This window comes from Cyrtonyx montezumae, unplaced genomic scaffold (assembly GCF_038088225.1).
Source record: "Cyrtonyx montezumae isolate F1298 unplaced genomic scaffold, pur_monq_1.0 scaffold_18, whole genome shotgun sequence".
In the NCBI taxonomy this organism is placed as follows: Eukaryota; Metazoa; Chordata; class Aves; order Galliformes; family Odontophoridae; genus Cyrtonyx; species Cyrtonyx montezumae.
The window spans coordinates 9,838,935-9,858,822 of NW_027071914.1; the positions used below are offsets into that span (position 1 = coordinate 9,838,935).

Consider the following 19,888-nt stretch of genomic DNA (forward strand, 5'->3'; position numbering starts at 1 on the left):
GCAGGAGCCTGCTCGTGTCTCCTTGCTCCACGCTCTGCTTCCAGCAGGTTTGTTCTAATGAGCTGAAAGACAGAGCAGAACCAAAACAGATTCTGAACTGGAGTCAGAGACTAATAAAGTAGGGTGTGATATTAATTTCAGCAGCAGCCTTGGCTAGAACCAAACGTGGCACTTCCAACATCTAATTAGCTTTTAAAAATAAATGAGTCTGGTTTTCATCTGCGTATTTCCCATGCAGGATGTGTGGCGTTTGGCTGCGCCCTATTGTTAGATGGTCCCAACTGCTATTGAGCAGCAAAATGAAGCAGACCTTTTGACTCTACATTCTGCTTCTCCTGTAGCCTTTCCTTCCCTGAGTCAATAGGAGCTGATTTCTGTGGTTGCTGATATGGATTCAAGGGAGCAGGATGTGGGAGTCTGGCTAGTCACTTCCATTTATGGGCTTTTAGAAGCAAGCAGAGCTGTATCTGTTTCTGCTGGCGGAGCTGGGTTCTCCTAAGTATGTGCAAAAGCATCTTAAAATGGGAATTTGATTTCCTGCTGTCTGATGAAACCAACCAGGTTAAAAAACAAGGGAGAAGAATAGTGGCTGCCATCCACCAAGTGTGTGGGGAGCTTTGGAAACCCATTTTTTCCTTGATCTGTGTACAGTGCTGACAGTGAAATTGCTCATAAGAGAGCATCATAAATTAGACTGCGGAGCCTGACACACAGAAAGAGAATTTGGATTCCTTCTGGCCATTACACTTAAAATTGACGGCGAAGGAGAGATGCTCTCCAGGCTGGCACTGAGCAGAGGTGTGCAGCTCCTACCTCACCTCAGCTATAATAATTAGTTTCCCCTGGAAGTAGTGTGTTGGAGATGACCTTGTAACTAAGAGTATTGGTGGCAGTCTGGGAATATTTTAATTGATTAAGATTATTTTTGGACTAGTGATCTTATTAGAAAAGCAGTTGGTTGAGTGTCCCCCTGAGTTCCTATTATCCTTGTAGACAGATGAGCATTAAAAGGTTGGGTCAGAAGGAGCAAGCCCTGTTGTCTTCGTTTCGATTCCTTGGCCCCTTCTGTTCATAGCATCCACACCCACATTTATGCAGAACACTCCGGGGCCTATGGGGCTCTCTCCCAGCAGAGGTACAAACAGCCATAAATCCTAATTAAAAGGTATGTTCTATTTTCTGGTTTTAAAAATAAAGAAGATTTAAGAATTCTTGGAATTGAGATGTGTATGTATATTTTGGCCCATCAGGATTAATTGGATTTGCTTCAGCAGTTCGCAGTGCTGTGGCTGTTGAGTTGAACGCTGCTGAGCAATTTAAACATCTTTCTCAGATGTATGAGGTTCGTACAAGACGTGTCCTGCAATCATTTTGCTCCTGTCACCTCTGCAAATGCTCAGGTCTCAGCATGGGGAGCAGAAGCACATAGTGGGGATGCCAGGGACCTGGGCATGCTGTGACCCCGAAAGCTCTGGAGGTGCCTGGACCCAGAGCTGCCCTGCAGTGTGTGCTGTAAATGCACATCTCTGCACACCGACCAATGGTGAGTTCGGTGTGCTCGTAAATCACGTCAGTGCCCTGGAAGAGAGCTGCAGATGAGTGTCAGGTTGACCTTCTGGCAAGAGCAAGAGTGATGAGGGAAGATTGATGCCTGGAGAGGAGAATGAAACCCAAGCTTGGTTGGGGAAGAGAAGGAGCCTGAAGAAACACCCTTAACGTGAGCGGCAGTGTGCTGCTGTCTTACTGCGAGCAGGCTCTGAAGTTGGTGGGAGTGAGGAGCAAAGCAGGTACTAGGGGACATGAAAGCTGTGATGTATTAGGATTTCAGGAAACCACTTAATGGCACATCTTGCAAAACCTTACTTGGATAAATAATTCAATTTCATCTAGACGGTAACGTTCCTGGATTGAAATCCTGCTGAAGGACTGTCAGCAAAGGCTGGTGATGAAGAGAGGAGAGGCTTGTTCTGGGGAGATGTAAAGCTGAGGCCGGGGGGATCGATACAAGGGCTGTGTGTGTTTTAACACCCTCATTAATGATCTGCGAGAAGGAGCAAGTGATGTATATACATTAATAAAATCTACAAATAGAGCTAAAGCTGGAGACATCTGAACAAAACTCAGCACTGAGGTTCGATCTGAAGGACTCCACAGGTTACAAAACACGGGCAGGAGGTGCAGCTGACATTGGGAAATAAGCAGAGCCTCTGTTTGCAGGAAAGCACTGCCCCACTGTGAAAACCCAAAGACGTGGCAGAAGCGTGGGGCAGTTTGCTGTAGGTCTCATGGACAGCAGCACCCCAAGCGAGGCTGCGGATGGAGCTGTGCAAAGCCCCTTCCTGGCTGAATGTGGGTGTCTGTGCCTAAAACACTGTGTTTGATTCTAATCCTACCTGATTTAGAGAGACAAATTGGAAGGAGTCCAGGGCCAGCCTTCGGTGATGTGTACGCCCTCACTTAAGCTGTTAGGACAGCAACTTGCATAAATGTGTGCCAATTAAGCCTGTGACCATTCTTGTTGCAGTCAGTGTGCTTAAAGCAACATGGACTGAGGTTGTTCTCATGGGTGATGTTCCTGGAGGCCACTATGACTGCAGATTTCTGAGGTATTCAAGCTTCAAAAATGACACAATTGTGGCAGTTCTCAGGGCAGTGCAAGGATAGAATGGCACCAGAACTAAATACAGCTGGCTTCTGCCCTTGGGATGCATTTGGGGTCCCCAGAAATGGCTGGGATTTGGTTTTAGCCACCGACAGTCTTTTGGGCTGAGTACTGGAAGCTGAATGGCAGGAGACAGCCCTGGCTCACAGGTACGAGGTGTTCACTCATGGAAAGGTTTTGTTTCTCAATTTTGGGTGCTTGTGAATGCCGAAATTTTAGCAAGGCCAAACACATTCTCTCTAAAATCATAGGCAGCAGGTGCAGAGCTTGGTGGTGACTGGCACGAAGTCTATTGTCTCTCCTACTTCTCTGTTTATGTCAGTCTGTAACTCTTTTTTGCTCGTTATGCTTATCACACTGCTTTTAATAGTTACAGAATGTGCTTGAATTATGTTTGAAATTCAAATTTCACACAAATAGCGGCTTGTTCTTGAACCAGTGTTTGTGTCAGAGTGGTGGTGGGGGGAAGGGAGCTGGTAGTATTTCCTACATGTTGGATGCACTCACCATATTTTTTTTTCCATTGCTGCAGGAGTCAAAGGATGACAGCGGATTGCAAACGAAAAGAACAAAACAGCAGCTGGATAGAACGAAGTTTGCTGCTAAAAGAAAGATTGCACGTAGGTCTTGAGCGTGGGGTTGGGGAAGCAGACTGGTGCTGAGCAGCTTCTGCTGTTTGTGTTTCAGATTATTTCCCTTGCAGAAAGGCTTTGAAGGGGCTTGGGACACACAGCTCCCTTAGGGGTAGAAGCTGCCTTCTGAGTGTCACTTGCATGCACCCCAGTGCTTCCAAAATAATTGTGCAAGATTGCCTGTACCTCACCAGGCTTCAAGATCAGTTCTGAGCCAGAGCTGATTGGAAAGCCCTGTCAAACACAACGTGCTTCCCCACTCAGATCCTTCTGCTGTAAATCATAGCACAGGGCAGCCTTCCACGTGGGGCATCGTGGGGAGGGGTCTGAGGAACAAGAGCTTTGTTGTACGTCCCTTTGCTGTTACATAAAGCATTGGTGCACCCACATCAACAGTACTGCATGCAATTCTATTCTCTGCATCTCAAGGATGGGGAAAAGACATCTAGGGGGAAAGCTGCTTGGGTCATCACGGGATGGAGCTGTGGGCCTGGGACCCACCAGCACAGAGAGCACGTGGCTGTGGTGTAGGATCAGTCTGCATTGGGAAGCAGTGCAGAAACTGAGCACAGAGTTGTTGTTTACCAGCTCTGGCAGACAGGGTGCACTCGGTGGAAATAGCAGGAGAGGTTTAGAATGGGTGAAGGCAAGTAATGCTTCACACAGCATGTAGTGATCTCCTGGAACTGCTTGTCACGGGAGGTTGTAGAGAGGTCAGCATCAGCAGCTTTAATGAGGGATTAAATGCATTCATGGACAACAGGTCTATAAACAGACGCTAGAGGGAATGGGCTGGAACGTTCCTGCTAGCATCCCTCACAGAGTGGCTGTCAGAGCTGTGGGTATACAGGCAGAAGGAGTGCTGTCATGGTGCTGGTTACAGCTGCTGGGTGAGGTGGGCTGCTGCTCTGCCCGGTGCGTTGTTGTGCTCCACAGGGCTGCTGTCCAGCGTGTTCAACTCGGACAGGTTAAATTCAGAGCGCTTTAAAATGAGAGAGAGGTTGTCTGCTGTGAAGCACAGAGCAATCACCAAGCAAAATGGAGCCTGCCAGTGCTCTGCGAGCAGCAGCAGTTGGGCTCATCAGCCCTCAGAGGGCTTGTGTGAATTAAATTGTTTTTAATAGAGGCCTAAGGCCATGGCATGGAACAGCCTGGCTCTTGGTGGGAGCTGACCTCCGCTGTGTCGAAGAGGGGGGAGAGGGGATGAGCTCTTTTTTTCCCTTTCTTCTTGAAGAAGCAGCACACACAGCTCTGCCCTTGTGTCAGAGGGCTTGTGCTGTGTTTGTAGGGACCAAAACCTCTTTCCTTGGTGGGTGCCTACACGAGGCACGGCTCCGGCACAGCACAAGGATGCCGTGTGTGTGTGGTGCTGGCTCTGGCTTGCTTCCCTCCTCACAAGCTGTAATTGGACTTTTGGTGTTTGCCTCGAGGCAAATTAAGATTCGAAATAGTAATTATTTTTTCTTGGGGTCTTTAAGTGAATCCTTTGAGGTGTGAGGCGAATCGGCCTTTTGTAACCATTCGGTGCTTCTGGGTGGAAAAAATATTTTCTCCTCAAAACTGGAAAATTGCAGATATTTGCAGGCTCTGGTTATGAAGCGTGTCCTCCCATCTTCGCTTTCTTGTGGTTTTATTCGTCGTAACCTAAAGCTGTGACTAAAATCTATCTGTGACGTTTCATCCCTACGGGATAAATGGGAGTACGAAGACGTGAAGCAGTCTCCCTCTCGTTTGCCGGGTGCTGTCGGTGCTTTAAAGCACAATTCCATGTTTTTACTGTAATTGCACTTGGGGTGTGTGAAAATACTGAGATCCCGCATTTCCATTATTTTTGAGTAAATCTCTTATTAGGAAGTGTTAGAGCTACAACTAGCGGGGTTTTGCATCTAATTCACTTTGCAAATGTCAAAATGGAACATAAATCGCTTAGCAAATTGCCGTATTAGCATTTAAAAAGGCTCTGAAATGCTTTAATTTGTTTAGGGCTGTGATGTCTTGCAAACAGCCTCCCCCTGACCCTCCCTCCCTAGGACAGCCTCCAGTGGCCTCCAGCGGCCTCTGGGAACTGGGGCGAGCTCCCGGCTCCTGCTGCCCACTTCCAAAGCACTACATGTGTGTGCCAGGCGGAGGCCGCAGTGCTCTGAATCTCTGATCCTCTGCCGTGGTGGCCCCAGTGATCCACCTCCAGTTGGTAGCACACGGAGGTGCCAGGCAGTGGCATGCAGGCCTGCCCCAAGCTGTGGGGCAGGGAGCACGTTGGCTCTCCGGGAGCCTTGCTCTTGCCACCAGCATGCCAGGTGGAGTTCAACTCGAGCGTTCCCCTTCCCCAGAGCACCTACTCATTTGGAACGTGAACCAAGCGCGTTTTGTTTGTCGCTGGTTTCTGTGCCAGAGGCAGCATTTGTCTGGCACGTTCCCTGTCCCCAGAGGGGAAATCACTGTGCCAGGGAGGGAGAGGAAAACAAAATGTACAGTAGTAACTCGCCAAAAAATGTTTCTTTATATGAGCTTCATGGCTGTTGATAGCCCGAACAGGAGAACACTTAGGCCCCCGTTTTAATTTAAGCACGTGGGAAGTCTTGTGTTGAGGGAATGGTCACGTGCACCAGTTCCCTTCCACATGTCAGAACGAGCGGGCTCTGGCCTAATTGCCATGATGGTTTGGGCAGGGAAGCAAGTCACGCATCAGCTGAATGCATGGGAGGTGTTGGTATTGTGAAGTGCTGCCGTGGGGACAGGAGCCTTCTCATACCCTGGGTTGCTGTGTGCCTGCCGTTAAAGAGAGCATGTTTTTCCCTGGTCCCTGCTGGCTGGAACACTACAGAGTGACTTTGTCCAAGGACAAAAGATCCCCACGAGCCCTGTGTGTGCTGTTGTCTGCCTTCGTTCTTCAAGAAATTATTAAAGAGAAATTATGCGTCTAAACCTAAGTGCTGATTTAGTAGGACACGCGAGGAAATCTAACGGCTGGTAATCAGAGCAGCCAAAACATGCTGCGGGTCGCATGTTTTCCAGCTCTCAGCTCGTGTGTGAGATGGCCGTGCAGGATCCTGCCTGAAGGAGGGAGTGGGTTTTGAAGGAGATCTGTCAGTCTGCTGCGGGTGTGAAGATGTGTTTTTCAGCTCCTGAGAGTGCTGTTGAGTTGTTTTCCACGCCGCGCTCTGTTCTGCGGGCGTCGTATATTTTGAGCGTGGTGAAAGTGTTGGATTGATTCTAAGTAAATAAGTGTTTTCCAAAGTAAGTAGCTGTGTTGTTTCTAAATAGCTGGTCTCAGCTTCTGGTTTGCACTGAATGAGGAATATTTTGGGGAGAAATTTTGTGCTGGAATAGCGGTTACGACTGTAGGAAACCTGTTTCCCATGCATGACTGACTCAGTGATGCAGTGGAGTAATGATGTGAGCAGAAGGGGGATGTATGCATGTAAAAGATCCTTCATAATACCGCCGAGCAAGTAACATTATCCTCCATGGAGCTTTCCACCTGCAGCTCGGGGTGAGCAGCGTGCGGCTCTTTTGCTCTTGGTTAGGTCCCCTGTGGTACTGCAGACATCTTTGTGTCAGAAGGCAGCAAGACATGCTATCTGGCTGGAAATAAAGTGCATTAGGGAGGATCTGCTCTTTATCCTGCCTGAGTCCTGACTCTGTCCTGTATAAAATGAGCACGATTTGGCAATCTTTTTCCTCTGTCCTTTCACATGCATTCTGTAGCTCTAGAATTTCTGTAGCTCTAGAATTTGTTGTTTGGGGAAGGCAGTAAAGCATTCCCTTCATATACACAAGGACTCACAGTTCAGACTGCTGTAGAATCCCTAACTGACTTAGATGACTTGCTCTGTTTAGTGTTGCTGATGCCCTTCCAGGGAAGCTGAAGTTTAGCTCCTTTGCTCTGCGTTCCTCCTGGGGAGGTGGGACTCCATGGGCATCTCTCAAGGTGTTGGATAAATGGATAAATGTAGGTTGTTTGCATATACCTACAGCTGTGATATGACTTTATCCTTTTTTTCCTACTGTAGAGATGACTGAAGAGGAACAATTTGCACTGGCCCTGAAAATGAGTGAGCAAGAAGCCAGACAAGTGAACTGTCAGGAAGAGGAGGAAGAGGAACTCTTGAGGAAGGCCATTGCTGAGAGCCTAAATGTAAGTGTGCTTCTGTGAAGAGGCTTACTAGGGTTCTTCAGCAGCATTGCTTTCTGTGCTTGCTTTGCCACACTGCACAAAAGAAGACTCTACTGGATGTCTTGCAGTTTCCAGCATGAGCTGGAGGCAGAGCAGTCATGGTGTGGTTGTTCTGTGCCATTCCTAGTGAGCAGTGCGTGAAGTCTATTCTGGAGTATGCTGATTTGACCTATGGATGCAGCACACAGGTTTATGCAGTCTGTTCTTCCTGTGCTCTGCTGATGGAATGCACCTCTCAGAGAATCAACCTCTTGTCTTTCAGAGCTGTCAGCCCTTGGATTCCTCCGATGCAACCCCGCAGTTGTCTGTAGAAGTGCTGGACACGCAAGGCCAAAGCCACCCCACTGAGCAAGAGGGCTGTGGGATCCTGGGAGGCCTGGCACCTTGCCCTGACACCCCTCACTCCGAGGGCAGCTCCCACTCACAGAGCTCCAGAGCTGATGGGAGTGGACAGATGGATGTCGCCCGGAGCCCCCTGGTAGTGTTGAAGAGGTTAAGCCAGGAAATCGTTGAAAGCTCACTAGTATCCAGCATAATCTTGTCCCCGGGGAAGAGCCAGCCTTTGACAAGGTCAAGTGAAAAGTCTTCCTCGCCACCTAAGAGTGAATCTAGTGATGTGTTCCCCAGCACCCTGAGAGAGGACCTCATCTCCTTGAGTCCCACCTTCGGCAGGGTGCCTTCAGGTTCCTGGCGGCTGACACCTCGGAGACTGTTTACAAGCCCCTCCAGCTCTTCCAAAGCAGCAGGCCACGAACCAAAAGAGCAGCCCCTGCCTTGCTCTGGTCATTCTGCAGGAGAAGCCAGTGCTGGGAGCTCGGCCCAGCTCTGGAAGAGCTCAACCACAGAGCAGGATGGCAGCCCCAGGATGAGCAGTGCTGGGGCAGGTGCCAGGCACACCCCACAGCCCAGACATACTCCCATGGTGTGTGCTGCCACAGAGCAAGCAGAGCAGAATGAGGTGTCTGATGCTTCTCCTGAGCTTTTTATGCTGAATGTGGCGGAGGACAAGCACATGCAGGAGGAGGCCAGAGACACAGTGCACTATTACTGGGGCATCCCATTCTGCCCCAAAGGGGTGGACCCCAACCAGTACACCAATGTCATCTTGTGTCAGCTGGAGGTTTACCAGAAAAGCCTGAAGCAGGCTCAGAGGCAGCTATTGCATAAGAAGGAGTTTGGTAACCCAATTGTGCCCAGTTCTTCCTTGAGCCAAAATGAGCTTGGGAAAGGAGAGCAGCTAAGCAGAGAGAATGGGGTTGCTGATGACACAGAAGATGGAGACCCAGGCACTCAGAAGGAGTGTGAGAGCATCACCTGGCTCCTCCCTTCAAAGAAGAGGGAGGCAGAAAGTCCAGGTCACAGTGTGGAAGAAGAGAAGAACTCTACTGATGATGATGAACCGACTACAAGCTACCGCCAGGTAAGGGCTCTGCTGAGCAGCTGCTGAGCAGCCATGGCTTCCTTCCATTGTAGGATTCATTCCCTTCTGTGAAGCAGGCACTGCTGATAAGTGCTCCTCATACATTTGGAGGCTTCCTCCTTAACCACACTGCTTACCATGAGAGAGAGAGAAAGGAGAAGGCTGCAGGCTGATTGGCAGCATGCAGTGGTCGGGCCATCACGCAGCCTGGCAGCTGTCCATCGCTGCACCACTGAGATAAAGACTTCCAGCTGACACTTCCCTCTCCAAGGGGGTGTAGCCTGGCAGGACATCAGGATGGCGAGTGCAGAGACAGCATGTGCCACTGGCAGCTCCAGTAAACCAGTTAAGAACCCACAGCTGTATGGGGAGCCCTGCCTTTTCCTTAGAGGCTTTTGTCCTTTTAGTGCAGCCTTCCCTTTTCCATCCACGTGCCCATTTGCGTTCATGTGCCTTCACCCTGCAGGTGCTCTTTCCTCTCGTGGTCCTGCAGCTGGAGGATGCTGGCTGTGCCACACCGCACATGTGTGCTGCCTGCCCAGGGTGCTGTGTCACAGCAGCACTTCTTACTGTCCTTGTAACCGTGGCTGGGCACCTTTTCCCCACACCTGCTTGTTGGGGCTGCTAGACGCTAGGTGTCAGCCTCTGTCTCCGTCAGGGCTCTCGTTGGAGCGGAAGGCAGCTTTCTGTCACTGCTAAGTTTAAACAGATTGCAAGTCAGATGAAGTATTTATTACTGCTGTATTTTAGGTTTGTGTCAGCCTTTTCCAACCCTCATTTTTCATAATGACTTCACTCCCGGATCATTGTATAACTTTATCTTCTCTACGACTGAAGCCTCGGCTCTGTTGTTCCTGTTTTCAAGTGTATTTGATCATTTACCCTGGTGTTAGAAAGATACTTAACTTGTTTTGTGATATTTATATTCTGTCTTGTAATATTGAACACTTAAGAAAAACGTCATGTCTGCATTTTCTGGTTGCAGAAAAAGTGCAGAGCAGTCTGTGCTGAAAAGTGACTTTCCATGTCAGTGCTTTGGCTGGGGCTTAGCAGATATGGATGGAAGCAAGCCTTAGAGGTGACCTGCAGAGGGAAGAAGCAGGCTTGTGCCCTTCTCCATTTCTTTTGGATAGACAAAAAAGCCCTTAAGACAAACTGCTTTTTTTCATCCATGTCTTTTCCTTTTACTCCAGAAGGTTGGGGTGGCTGCAGATCTGTGCATGTGTGCACCAAAGCCCTCAGGAAGCAGCAGCAGTTGGGGAGGGGGTTGGGGGGGAAAGGAGAAGAACTTTTAATCAGTAGTGAAAACTGGTTTTTTTTGTTTTGTTTTGTTTTTTGTTATTGTTATGATGCATTTAGTGCTAATGTCTAATTAATTCTTGGGGAGAAAAGAGGTTTTAGTGGTGCTGAGTGGGAACTCGTAACATACTCATCCTGACCACAAGAGCTCTCTCAGTGAGCTCTCAGTGCATGCAGATTTCCTGCTATTTGTAAGGTGAAAAACCAAGAGGAGGGGCGAGCTTTGAAAAAGCAGCCCCAGCCCCACATTTCTCAGCCTTTTATTTACTCGAGGTAAAATAATTAATTTCTAAATACCCTTTCATCTGCCTTATCACACTGAGCCCGAGAGGCTGCTGGGGCTGCTCCTCTCTCCCTTCGCCTCTCTGCGCAGTCACATGCTGAGGCCAACGCAGGTGATTTACTTGCGAGATCGATATGTTTGATGTTTGCTTGTGCCTCGCCTCCATTTTTTCTCTCTATCAAATCCAATTGCACCAGCAGTGACAAAGCAGAGACACAGGGCAGCGCTGACCCTTGTTGCATGTGATGCGAGGGACCCTCCGCTGCCAGCGAGGGGTTGCTTTGCTGGGGGGACAGTGGGAGGTTTTGGGGTGTGCAGGAGCTGGAGAGATCCCTGGGGGGCTCACAGCTGCCATTGGAAAGCCCCTGCCTTGCACCAGGGGAATGAGGGTGCAGGGGAGCTGCAGTGAGCACCTGCCACCGAGCTGCCTCTGCTCATTGCTGGGAGGTCCCATCACCAGGAACCCGCCCTACCAGACCTCAGTGCTGAGCACACATTCCTTCATTGCTTTTCAAATAAGGTCAGGGGCCTCTGGGTCTTTTGACAGATTCAGAGGAAAATGACCCAGTTCTGGAGAGTTAGAATCTGGTGACCTGAATTAGTGCCATACCTTAAAACATACATACCACGCAAAACAGCCGCATGACGCAGTGTTGTGATCAAGGCAGAGGCATTAAGATATCTGCAGTTCAGAGGATAAATAAATAAAAAAAAAGGAGGAGCTGTTGGTATTTTATGTTAATGATGAATTAGGCTGTGAAGAAATAAGAACAATGTAGATAAAACAGAGGGAAACCTGGCAAGTGGCTCTGTTTTGGCACGAGAGCAAGCTGATGGGAGTTGAAATCTATGGTGGTAATCAGGCTCTGAGAGGAAGGGGGAGAAAAATCCTTTGGATTTCTTTGAGAAATGGCACGAGAAATCACAGGCCTGTCAGCATGGGCTGCTAATAAAGCGTTGTAATTCCATCTGATTAGAGAATGGCAAGTGTAATATGTACACTGAAGGAGAATAAAGGGATCTGGGTAATGACTGGCGTGCTAGCCTGACCTCAGCAGTGCACAAGGCTTTTGAACAAATTTTAAAGGAAAGAATAAGTGGAGTCATAGAGGTAAATGAAAAATGGGATAAAATGCACATGGCTTTACAGGCTGCAGATTGTGCAGGTTAATCTGTTCCCTCTCTTTGATAGGACAGCTGATTTCCCAGCCAAGAAAAATGCAGCAGATCTTATCTACACGGATTTCAGAGAAGTACTTCTGGTGGTCAAACATCAGCTGTATGTGTTGATCAGGTCACCCAAACTCAGGCAAATAGATTTTAAGCTGGAGCAGGTGAGGGCTGCTGGAGGACACTAAAACTCTGAGCTGTTTAGCCCGGCACAAATGGAGATGTAGAAGGACTGTGATCACTGTCCTTCAGACAGTGACTTCAGACATGGGGAGCAGCAGGGGTTGGGAGGTGACAGGCAAGATTGGCCTGGGAGTGGACAGACACAGGCTGTCCAGAGCACATCTGCTACACGTTATTACAGAGAGAAGGGAGGAATGGAGGCAAAAGCTAACTAGTTCAGGATGGGTATTACCATTTCTGGAAGAAAAACCATGTCACAGACAGAGCTTGGTGATGCAGCAGAGCCCGCTTGGTGCCATTAGCTATGTGTGTTGCTTTATATAACATCAGAATTTTCCTTTTCAGGCCTCCCAGGTGCTGTCTGCAGAGGGTGAGCATGGAGATGGGGAGCCCATGCAAACTGCGCAGAGGTGAGGAGGGGTCATTCAGCACATGGGGTCTGTGGGCTCGCTCTGTAGATGTGGATTCATCCTCTGACCTGGAGCAGTTTGAGGCATGAGCTCGCTGAAGCCAGGCCTTGCTGGAAAGGCTGCTACAGCTGCTGCTCTTACATCCCTGCAACTACATGGCTCTGGAGCACTGTGGGAGAGAGGAACGGCACAGCTGGGGAGAAGAGATCACTTACTGTTGTTACTGTATTAAACGTGCAAGTGCATCCTTGTACAAGCGAGATCTTCCTGTACAAGTAAGAGGACTTGATCCTTACCCTCTGCAGCTAATTTGACATGGTACAGTAAAGCTGGAGAGACGGGTAGATGAGCTGAAGGTGAGCTAGAGCAGCACAGTCACGTGGGATGTCTGAAGGCACATATGCAGCACGGTGAATGGTTTACTGGATTTCTGTGTGTATTTTTATATTCTTGCTGTACTGCTGAAGAGGAAAGCAGGGAGGAGGAAGCCAGACGGCACTGCCTATCAGCCAAAGATAGAGTGCAGTGCTCCAGAAAAGCCACTTCAGCAGATGACAGGTGTGGGACAAGTCAACATGATTTCCCTCACATTTGTCTAGTCTTTTTTTTTTTTTCCCCTTCCTTCTTGTGGGATGCAGCTCTGCAGTGAAGGCTGTGAGAGAGGAAGGTTGAATGGGAGAGGATGCAGGGAGTAGTTTGCAAGAGAGGACGGATAGTTTTGTGGGTTTTTTTTATTTGCTGGGTTTTATAATTTCAACCCTTTCTGGGACAAAACGGACAACTTTCCTTAGATCTGACAGTGCTGCCCCAAATAGTTTGTATCAATCTGCAGAGTATGAAACCCTGTGCTTCCCATAGGCTGCTTAGCCTGATTGTTCTATGCTGTGTGCAGAGCACGGTAGATTGGGGTTTTAATAAATGATTATAGGCTTTGTTACTGGGAGATAGTTGGTGTAGCAAGAAATGTGGTTTGACTTCAAATTGATTAGCCCATTTCATAAATGTCATAGCAAGTTGTGTTGTGTGAGTCCTTTTGAAGTGAGCCCTGATGTTAGACACAGAGTAAAACACGCTCAGCCTGGATTCATAACAAATGCTCTGAGATGCTTTATTTAGAGAGAAAAGCCACTTGTGATTTCCTATCAGAATTTTGTTATTTATCATAAATCAGCAGTGGCTGTTCTCTCCTCTCTGAGGCCTGTGGTTGAGCTTAATAAATCTTGTGTTTGTCAGGATGGGGATTCATGTTTTTAAAGTGTGCTCTTGCATACTTGATCAGACTAATCAGGAAGCCATACAAAATGCTGAGAGTGTCAGCATGGGTGCCAGACTCGCTCAGCCATGCCTGCCTGCTCCAGAAAGACATTGTGTTGTGCTAGTGGGGAAAAAAATGATGGAGAAGATTAAAGGGAGAGGGACAGCACACTGCAGGGAGCTGCTGTGCCGTGCTGGTTTGGCTTTGCTGCAGGGAAGCCCAGTGTTGAGCTGTGTCTGTTTGCCTTTCCCCCTAAGAATTCCCTTCCTCAGAGGGCAGATAGTACAGTGCTTGTACCTGCACAACTCCCAGAGGTAAGAGCAGAAAGAGCCAGAAAAGTCCCACAGCTGTGAGCAGATATTCTCGCTCCCTTTACGGGAGGTATTGATCCTTTATGTCTTCTTATCAAGGACCTCTCTAAGCCAAAAAAGTTCATCTTGTGGTTTCTGCTTACAACAGCATTTCATACCAACATTCTTCTCTGTTATCTTGCTCATTTTTGGCTATCAAATCATGACCACCTGGAAATGACAGAGCTATCTGAGCTGTGCGAGGCAGGCAGGTGTGTGCTGTCACACTGATGGATTGAAGATCTACGTTACATTTATGTTTTGAACAGTGTCTGCGTGTTGACCCTACTTGGCAGCAAGAGGAGCCCAGACATTGCAAGAGAAAACTCTGCAGAAGAGATCTCTGTTTGCCCAGGTAAGAGGCACCTGGGAATGTTCTGAGGTTTGAACTGAAAATTACATTCAGAGAAATGGGGAGAACTTTCAGGTTGTTCGAATCAAACCAAATTTTGTTTCCAGCAGTGTTTATCCAGGCTGGAATTGTCCAGGTAAGTTTGGATGATCCTCTGGTTTTGGACCCTTTTCCTCTAAGGCAGCATCACCAGTTCTGTGCAGGGATGGCTAGGTGCTGTCTGCTGGAGGCAGCAGCACACACATGGCATGGTCCATTCCCAAGTGCCAGGTGTGCTCTCCGCAGTGCTGTCAATAAATTGTCACGTTTATCACTGTCAATATTTGTAAAGCATAACAGCTGAAGTGATTTTTGTCATGAATTAATTAAATCTGTTTGGGGTCTGCTTTTTTTATTCTTCCTTGAGCTGTCCTGTCGTGTTTGAGATTTTGCAGTTCAGAGTTGGAAGAGAAGGAGCTCACAAAGAGCCTGCTCCTGTTGATGAGCAGCTGTGGGGAGGTCATAGCGGCGGTGCTTGGAGGCATTTTTTGTTGCTAAGGAAAACCTGGAGGTCTGAAGACTGCAGGATGGGAGCTGTGTTTGCTTTGCTAGAGCAGAGCTCTGTTCTTGCATTGTCTCCATCCCAGCAAGCATCCCACGTGCTTTCCTTGTGTCTAGTCTCACTCCCTATGAAGCTGCAAAGCTGCAGCGGCTTTGTCCTCACACCACTGTGCTGTGACTCTTAACCCCTCATCCAGCTGTGTTGTTGCACATTGTCTGATAACATTTGTGACAAGTCTAAAAAATGTTTTGAAGCTGTGAAATGCCTAAGTCGCAACAAGAAGTGAGAAGAAAGTTTGGGGGCTGCAAACCTATGCTGACATGGAGCTGTCTTTCTGCAGAGACCCAGCCGAGTCCATTGGAAAGCGCTGAGCTGGAGAGAGAAGAGCTTTCCTCGGTCAGTAAAGATGCACCCATGCAGGTAAAGTGCCTGGAGCTGGGGAAATGTCCTGTTTCCAGTGCTGCTTTCTTCAGCTGGGCTGTGCTAGCACTTCGCCCTAGTATCTGGGTGCATGGGCTTGGGTGGCATCCCTTTAAACACTTCGCACTTCCTCTGCTGCTTCATGGTTCCAATCCCTTTGGCTAGGGGCTGTGTGCAGCTGCATCTGGAGCTTTTCAGCCTTGTAGCTGGAGAGTTGTTATAAATTCCAGTTTGTTCTTCTATGCTGCACAAACTGCTGTGCTGAAGGACATTGTCACTGGGAACAGCAGCACTATTGCTTGCCCAGGTTCAGAAGAGCAGTGCTGTGAGGGTCAGGATTGCAAAGGGACCCCAGGAGCTGTGAGAGCGATCCCAGTATATCTCAGCCATGCATATTATGACACATTTTGCCCTGTTACAGTCCTCTGTATGACATTGTTTCTACAGACTCTCTCCATGAGGCTGGGATAAAGACAACAAGGAGGTGTTGAGGGCTGCTGGTGGTTTACAGTCCAATGAGAATGAGCTGAGCCCCAGAATCCTGATTTGTATGCAGTGATAGCTCCCAGCAGCAGTAAGCCAGAGGCAGGGCCATTCTCTTACTTCCCAATCCAGATGTGCACTGTTGTGTGGGCTGCTTTCCCTGTGTTGTCACACCTGTGCAGCAATTGCCTTGCAGCTGTCACTGTAGCGACATCTGACTTCAGTTCCTGCTTCTGATAAAACTCCGTTTGTCTATTAATTTAGAGAGCAATATCAAAGGGGTTGCCAAGTACTCCTCTGGCAGGGTACATGAATACAGAATGGTACAGCTCTTGACAAGAGGATTCGTTTGTGGAAAGCTCTCTCTGGAAGCCTGCAGCTTGTACAGTGCATCTGCAGCTCCCGTGTCGCATTGTCACAGGCCTCTTAATAAACCAGGTTCTGTTCTCGTGTGCCTTTCATTCAGGTACCTCAGAGCACTGCTCAGTCAATTAGAGACTGCAGTGGTCCTGTGCACAGCTCTGGATCCTAAGCCCCCAGGGCACAATTGTGACCCATTTGGCTGCAGCAGAGTGTTGTCCTGTCCCTGCCTCTTTGCAGAGTGTGCCCCTGGGTCTTACACCTTCACCTGGACAGCTGCTGGGCACGAGGCGAGCAGCACGGTGCTTCCCAGGGATTGTCACAGTGTGGTCGTTGGCAGCAGTTGCCAGCCCTGAGCCTGCAGCCTTGCAGGGATGCAGCCATCACATGGATCAGCAGTTAGTGTGAAGCAAGCGTGAACCGTGGGGACAGAACTCTTCCTCACAGCCAGGGCACAGGAATCTTGTTCTGAGCTCAGCCTCCAGCATTGCTCTTGGCTTGTTGCTGGCTGCGGGCTGCAAGCACTGTATCCTGTGGGCAATTTTCTCTCTTAAAGAGGAGAGGCAGCAGTCTGTGCCTCCGACAGGGCTCAGCAGTCGAGGTTTTCCAGGCTGTCACCACAAGGTTTTGTACACGCAAATTTGGGACTCTGGTGTCTTGTGTTACAGAACGTTGCATTTCCATTTAAAATTAGTGATTTACCACCGAACGTAGGTGGGCAGGGTGTGTGGAATCAGTGATCTCCTCAGACTGATATAAAAATGGCAGCTAGCAGGAGCAGCTCCTGCTGCTTTTCCCATCACTTCTTTTGCTGCGTTGTCGGACCAGAATAACGCAGGTTTGATCTGATCATTCATAGTTGACACATCCTGCTTTTTATGACTCCTCTTTGTAACGCGCCGCGATGAGGACTTCACAGGATGTAGTGACACTGAGAAGTGAGAGCAGGGTACAAATGCTAATGCTGTGAGTGATGTGCTGCAACAGCTTGCGTTTGGCTGGAGGGACTCTGGTGGCAACTCCTCCGTAGAAATCTGGTGCTGAGTCTCCCTGGAAATGAGTGCAGGGTTTTTGGGGTCAGTCCCATAGCCTGTCAGACAGCAGTGGGGAGAAATGAGTTTTCTGACTTGATTCTCAGTGTAAGACCTCGTCGTGCAATTTCTTGCATAGCTCCTCTGAGTCACCAAAGCCCTCTCCTTCCCTTCAGGATGTAAAATCAAGGATGGGTGCTTAGGATCAGACCCTCGTTTGGCAAAGCAGTGTGACACGTGACAGTGTGCTCCAGCAGCACTGAGTGTCTTGGCTGGCCCTGGTTACTGCTTCCCTGAAATTACACTGTTGAAGGGATGCAGGCAGCAGTTTTACTGCATAGTGGCTGCATGTCACTGCTTAGCCCTTAGAACAGTGAGCTCTCCTTTATTATTTCCCTTCAGGTTTCTTCTACGCAGTTAATATTGAAATATTTATTTTAATGGGGGGGAAAAATGGCTCTTTCTTAAATAGGAAGAGGTTTTTGTAGCAAGCCTGACTAGGCAGGGATCTAATTGTGAGTGATATGGCAGCAGTCTGCTGTGTCTTGGAAACATGCATAGCGTAGGGAGCAGTCAGTGTCTCTGTGGGTGTGTAGCAGAGCACCTTTGCAGCTGTGTAACCGATGCAAAACGGCAGTGCCAGTAAATGAGAGTGGCACCCAGCGAACAAACACGGGTGGTGACGTTTTACCCTGGTAAAATGTTACCATTGCTGTGTGACACGGGTTGCCTCTCTCTGTGCTCTGTGTCTCCTCTGACTGCTCCAGCTGTGTCCTCTGGAGGAGGAAGAGGAGCACCCCAGGACCCGAGGCCCCGCAGCCTCCTTTCATGGCAGAGGAGTGTTCTCAGACAGAGCAGCCTCTGTAGTGTGGATCACGTCCAGGAACTGATGAGCACAAGTCAGGTGTTGAACTCCCGCTTTGCCCCATGAATTTCCCATCAGTTTCGCTTCTGAGCTCTCCTGATTAATGGAAGCCTTGCCATTTTTCAGCGGTAGTGTAGGTGATGTTTGCCTTAAGTGGTGTGCACGGCTGTGCAGGGAGATGTCACCGTGATTCAGCAGGACACACTGCCTTTGGAAGAAGAATTAGGTATTAGAGCCCTGCAGTTTACTCAGGCAGTGGTCTTATTTCTGACCTGTATGTGACGAAGAGAAAATAAAACTTTCCCAGAAAAAAAAAACAAGCTTATGGGGAAGGTTAGCAGCTCCGGTTCTGCAGTTACAAAAAAATAAAAAACAACAAAGAAAACACAGCTGTCTCCCTCTATTTCTGTAGGCTGGTGGAGATGGCAGTGCTGACAGGGCTCTGCCTGAGGACAACCACACGGCTGCTGACCACGTTCCATGTCCACTGTGTGACCGAAGCTTCCCAGCTGCAGAGATCGAGCTGCACGCCATGTACTGCGACGGCATCGTGGGAGAGGACGCTGCCACGGACAGCCCAGGTCTGCCATGCACGGTGCATCTGCTCTCTGTGCTGATCCCCCTTTCCTGCTGCTTGCAGCTGGGTGCTGGTGTCCTGTTCCTCTCAGGGTATTTGTGTGTGATGTGGCAAGTTAGTTTTGTCTGCTTGGTCCGTCTCTAAGCTGGTCAGGAGAATGTTACTGGAGACTCTGGTAGTTTCTAGAATCTGCTGTACAGAGATCTCTCTGATCTTCATAACTGACCACATTCTTAGTCCTTTGAAAGATCTATAAGCTGATGATTGCACAAGGATTTAGCCCTGGCTGCTTCACACGGCACTCCCAAGACACATCTATTTTGTATTTTGAGAGGACCTGCAGACAATTTGCCAGTGGTAGAAAATGGCAGCGCCAGAGCTGTTCGGGTGAGCATCCTTCAGGGCTCTCAAGAAATGAGAATGTTCTGTAACGCTCCAAGTACAGCCTCTGCTGTGCAATGACTCTGACATTTGCGTGTGCAAAAATGGCTTGTTCAGCAGGAAGGGATTGCGGAAAAGTTTCCCTCGTGTTCCTCCAAAATTGCAAAATGATAGCTATTGATCTAGGAGCTCAGTTTTTTTCTCCTTCATGTGAAGAGTGAGGCAGAGGAGTGTGGTCAGAATGCCCATATTAAATCCTCTTTGCAGCCTTCTCTGTGTCAGGTTACCGTAGCCAACCTTTGTAGAGCTTAACTGAACAAATACACGGGTTGGTTATCAATGTATTCAATAAGTTATGTTTTAGCTGCTGCTTGAAATGTAAAGTCTGTGTTAGCACAATGTCAGGTAATATCAAAGTAGTAGCTTGTAATAAGATTAACTTTTCAGGTTGTGAATATATAATTTCCAGTTACATGCTGGCTTATTAAATACAGCCTACATCTGTGATGTTTGAGCAATTTGAGCAAATCAGAGCCAGTACAAGAACTGTAACATGTGCATTCCTCTAGCAGGAAGAAGTTTCACCCTGTAATCTTAATGCAGAGTTGATGTAGCTTTAAAATATGTGGTCCCTGTTATAGAGAATCACTGGGGATGTGACATGGGTCCTTTTAAAATAACACAAGTCAGAGTAGCAGGTGACGCTGCGTGTGCTGAATCCTGGTGAGACATTCTCTCTGCAGGCACAAACCAGCTGCTACTGCAAAGGGGCAAATCGTGAATTGTCACAGTTCATCTCCCATCCTGATAAAGGTTTTATCTGCACTATAAAACGGAGCAGAGTTTTCAGCATGCCTTTCAGCGGGAGCATCTTTGGCCCCGTAGTAATCTGGTCCCAAGTGTGTCTGGATTGAGAGCGTATCCATTGATCCTGGGAATCCTGGCTGTGATCAGGAGAAGGCTTAGAACTTTTTGCCTGTGCAAGGGAATTTGTTCTTTCCTTTGGTGTTGGCTTTCAGCAGGGCAGAGTTCAAGGC

General features: G+C 48.5%; 1 protein-coding gene across 9 annotated transcripts in view; it reads left to right on the plus strand.

Moving 5' to 3' along the window:
• The window catches only part of UIMC1 (ubiquitin interaction motif containing 1), a 32,460-nt gene that overhangs the window by 5,982 nt on the left and 6,590 nt on the right, over positions 1–19,888 (plus strand). For 8 of the 9 annotated variants that reach the window (XR_010622098.1, XR_010622097.1, XM_065734629.1 and 5 more), the window contains 7 exons: positions 3,195–3,282; positions 7,308–7,432; positions 7,734–8,891; positions 12,172–12,236; positions 14,111–14,196; positions 15,075–15,154; positions 18,306–18,474. Coding sequence is in view for 7 of the 9 variants with exons in the window: in XM_065734629.1 (XP_065590701.1) it covers positions 3,195–3,282; positions 7,308–7,432; positions 7,734–8,891; positions 12,172–12,236; positions 14,111–14,196; positions 15,075–15,154; positions 18,306–18,474 (1,771 nt within the window). In the remaining 2 variants the exon portion in view is untranslated. Of the gene's footprint in view, positions 1–2,744; positions 2,812–3,194; positions 3,283–7,307; positions 7,433–7,733; positions 8,892–12,171; positions 12,237–14,110; positions 14,197–15,074; positions 15,155–18,305; positions 18,475–19,888 lie in introns of those variants that run through there. The other variant, XM_065734633.1, reaches the window with a different exon arrangement.